This window comes from Atta cephalotes (assembly GCF_000143395.1).
Source record: "Atta cephalotes unplaced genomic scaffold scaffold00005, whole genome shotgun sequence".
Lineage (NCBI taxonomy): Eukaryota > Metazoa > Arthropoda > Insecta > Hymenoptera > Formicidae > Atta > Atta cephalotes.
The window spans coordinates 4,822,175-4,826,239 of NW_012130069.1; the positions used below are offsets into that span (position 1 = coordinate 4,822,175).

The 4,065-nt window shown below is 37.1% G+C and overlaps 1 protein-coding gene across 1 annotated transcript in view; it reads right to left on the reverse strand.

The window, feature by feature from the left end:
* Positions 1-1,013: 1,013 nt before the first annotated feature.
* Positions 1,014-4,065, reverse strand: part of LOC105626350 (phenoloxidase 2) — a 7,471-nt gene continuing 4,419 nt past the window's right edge. Inside the window, exons 6-9 of the mRNA XM_012207652.1 lie at positions 3,786-3,914; positions 2,802-3,129; positions 1,535-1,767; positions 1,014-1,259 (exon numbers count right to left, since the gene is read on the reverse strand). Coding sequence (XP_012063042.1) covers positions 1,014-1,259; positions 1,535-1,767; positions 2,802-3,129; positions 3,786-3,914 — 936 coding nt within the window. The remainder of the gene's footprint in view (positions 1,260-1,534; positions 1,768-2,801; positions 3,130-3,785; positions 3,915-4,065) is intronic.

The window sequence follows — 4,065 nt, forward strand, 5'->3', positions numbered from 1 at the left end:
CTCTCTCTCTCTCTCTCTCTCTCTCTCTCTCTCTCTCTCTCTCTCTCTCTCTCTCTCTCTCTCCCCCCCCCTCTCTCTTTCGTGTATTCGAGACATCGTCGCTTGCTTTCAACACCCATAATACGATAAAAGGGTGAAAAAAAGAGCGCATCTAATTTGCATAGACTTTATTTTTATCTTTTTTTGCTTTTTACATTTGCTGCTTTCTACAATCTAGTTCCCGTAATGCGGGTGAAACGAGAGAAAGAAGAAAAGCTTCGCTTGAGCGTTCGGGACACGTCTTTGTTCCCGTTTTTACGCAAAAATACATTTGTTAAGAGGTACTCATTGCTCATGGATGCGCAAGTTATGAAATCGTAAATAAAACAGCTTCTACAAGATTGTTTAAAGAAATATTCAAATATTCGCTGTTTGCAAATTTTTTTCATAATAAAACATTTGTAATATTAAAATGAAAATAATAATAATATATCAATTCTCTTATCTATTTATTTAGATAGCTCGATAGATTTATATTGGCGGCTGTATTGAAATAAACGACTAAGAAAGAAAAAATTTGAATATATGAAAATATTTGTAAAATATTTTAAGATTAAAGAAAATATAGGTTTTACAAGATAACCGCAATTCCGATAAAATTTGGCCGCCAAATAACAGCAGGAATCGATTTCGCAGTATCATGTGGAAATTTTAATGATTAAAAGGCACAAGATTGTGCATTCCTGCTCACAGAAAGTCTCTCTCGTTCCTTGGATAATCCTCCGTCATTGAGATATGGAAATAGCGTCTCGCCCACCTCCAGCTTTTTATTAACTCCCGTCCCGTCGCCATCATTCCCGGCGTTCGCCATCCTAGGATATGGACTAGGATGAGAAACGTGTCGCGTTTCCACACAATCAGTCGTGATTCTACAACGGATATTGCAGGATTGCTACTAAGAATGCGTGGTAGGAAGAACGGAGACGTTGGCAGGAGGTGCGCGAGAGCGATCTGTTGGTTGATCAATCATTGGATCAGGCAAAGGTGAGAGTGTTGCCCATACTTCCGGATCGCATTCGCGGCAATACAGTATCCGTGTGGCGGATGGTAATCTGCGCGACTGCCATATTGCCGGTCAAGAATTGGGCCAGGGTTTCCACGCCAGCACGGGCTCTACGATCGAATGGAAAGCCCATGGGTCGCGCGTCCGGATACTTGCGGTCCCGCAGGCCGCAGAAACTCGCCGCGTCCTTGCATCCAGTCGGTTCGTCCTGTTCCACCTGTACATATCGCCGCAGGACGGCAAAGTAATTCCTTTAGCGAGTTGTTCCCTTTTTCTTTTCTTTCTTTTTTTTCCCTCCCTTCATCCTTTTTTCCCTTTTTTTGCCCGAAAGCAGCATAATACGAACGTCTTCTTATGTATTGGAACGTCGTCGTTAAAAGAGTGGAAAAAAAGGGAGGGAAAGAGGTGTGAGAGATGGGTGGTAGATTTCCACCTGGCAGACTGTAAGCTCTTAAGCGCCGCGAGAGCTCGATAAGTATAAAAAGTACTCACCGCGTCACCGGTGTAATCGGATATCATGATGAAGAGGTCCATCGGGAATCCCTCCTCCTTGCCCTTAGGTACCAGCATGTGCTGTGGCCAGCCGCACCCGCAGAAGTTGAACTGTTCCAGGTTATCGCCGCCGATTGGTCTGTTCTCGTCGAGATTGCGGAACGTCCTTTCGAACGGTATAGTTACCGAAGACTCCGTTGATTTACGCTCGATGGTATTTGATCCCGGTCTCACTAGCAGAGAATGCGATCGAAAATTTCATGAAATACTACATAAATAACGTAAAACGCTTGCTTTTTGCTTTTACTCGATTTCATTCAAAATAGAAAAATATATTTATATTTCGAGAATTATGTATAAGTGTAAAAATTGAATTAGTGACAGAAATTAATACGTTTTTTCTTTATTCATTCCAATCATACATAAAATCATTACATTAAAAAATAAGAACTAGAAATTAAATGCCTATGATGGTCAAAACTGGATCTTTAATGCTTAATTCAATGTGAATTATATGTACTATATATGTACATGCTTATATACCATATTATATTATAGTTATTCGAACTGTGTCGAATTAATTTTCCGAACTTATAAACACAATTAAACTACTGTAATGATATCACAAATTAAACTAAATTGACAAGCAATTTTTAATAATTTGACGCTCAATCAGGCATCGTGGATTCGCTCGCATGGAAAGTAAGAGATTCGGACCGAGGTAATATTTTTCGCAATAAATTTATTTACAATTTTTCAGCACATTAATATCTTTTTAATATGATACTTGATTGAATATCAAATTATTAAAAATTACTTGTCAATTTAATTTAATTTAATTTGTAATATTACAATAGTTTAATTGCGTTTAAGTTTGGAAAACCATTCGGAAAACAATTCGGCAGTTCGAATAACTACAAATATGGTATATAAGCATGTATAGTACATATATGGTACATATATAATTCACGTTGAATTATTCAAGCATTAAAGATTCAGCTTTGATCGTTATAGGCATTTAATTTCTAATTCTTATTGGTTGTGTTCTCATATATACGATCTAAAATGAGATTCTTATTAAAAAATAAACTGCAATATTCAAAATATTATTAGAGTTAATATTATAATCCAATTATAATATATAATATTATAATTGGGGAGGTAATGTAACAAAAGAGGTATTATTCTCAAAAGAGATATAGGCTGACATTAAATTTAAAAATAAGAAAAAATGATAACAATGAAATTTGTACAATAGACGACTTACGTAATACAGTGAACTTATCCATCTCAATCATGAGCTCCTTCTGGTCTCTAAAGACAAAAGGCAATCCACGTTCGTCTTGCTTGGGCGCGATGAATATACGAACAGTTCCTCGTCGCGGTTCATTATTACGATTGTTGGCAATGATTCTATATGTGAAATCTGCATGATTCAAATGGGTGAATCTTGCAAGAACGGCACCGCGTGGTGTAAAGTCCAGACCGCGGGATAGATCGACATCGCTCTTGGTCCAGAAAGTCGAAATCTGATTTGCCGGTTGATTCGAAGTCTGCACTGCTATGTCTGTGATTACTACGCCGGGGAAGTCCAACTAAAACCCATGAACGAACGAAAGAAAGCAATTAAATTCTGTCATTCTCTTTCAGCTTTACAGTCAGATACCGAGATAAATTTCCGTGGAAAATTTTTTTAAAAAATTTAAACCAGAGCTTAATTAATTAAAAGACGCTTTAAAAATGAGAATGATTTAGAACGAAAAAAATTAAGAATGTAAAAAAGTGATGAAACTGATTCTCGAATTTCAAGAGCTTTATTCTGACATTTAATTACCAAACTATTTAAATCCAATGTTGAAATCTACAAGATTGTGTTAGTGAGATTTGATTAAACTATGATAATTACGTCGATTAAATTTGTACTTATAAAATGTCAAATTTTAAAGATTTCCTTGAAGATATTGCGATGAAAAAGCTCAATGATACTCTGTGTTTTATTCACGAATATGGCAGAAAATTAAAGCCTCATTTGTCGAGTTAGTATTTAATGAGATTGTACGGTATGTAGGCAAAAAGATTGATAAATTCCGACATGTCCAGCAGTCTCGTCGAGTTAAACGGTTTAACGGGCGTTTTTATCGTCAAGTGGCTGCGTGTAATTCTGGACCACATGGTACGCGTACTTAGCGACATTATATACCGAAGTGAACCGATGATATATCGCGTAAGCGAAACAGCTGTGCACACCCACCTGCTGTAGGCTGTACTCGGGAAGTGTATTCTTGTGCTCTAGGAATACATCGTCAGTGAAAGCATGGAATCTGTAGAAGATGGGATCTCTCATAGCGGTGGCCGGTTCTCCCATGATACTGAAAGTTTCCTGCGAGCCGGAACACGAAGAAAGAAAATTTTTCCGTTTATCATGTCAAAGTAGCATGATTATTTGCATGAAATTTTTCAAGTGAAAAATAAAGGCGTGCTCAGAAATTACGCGTTCTTTTCTTCATCAAAAACACTTTATATATATATAT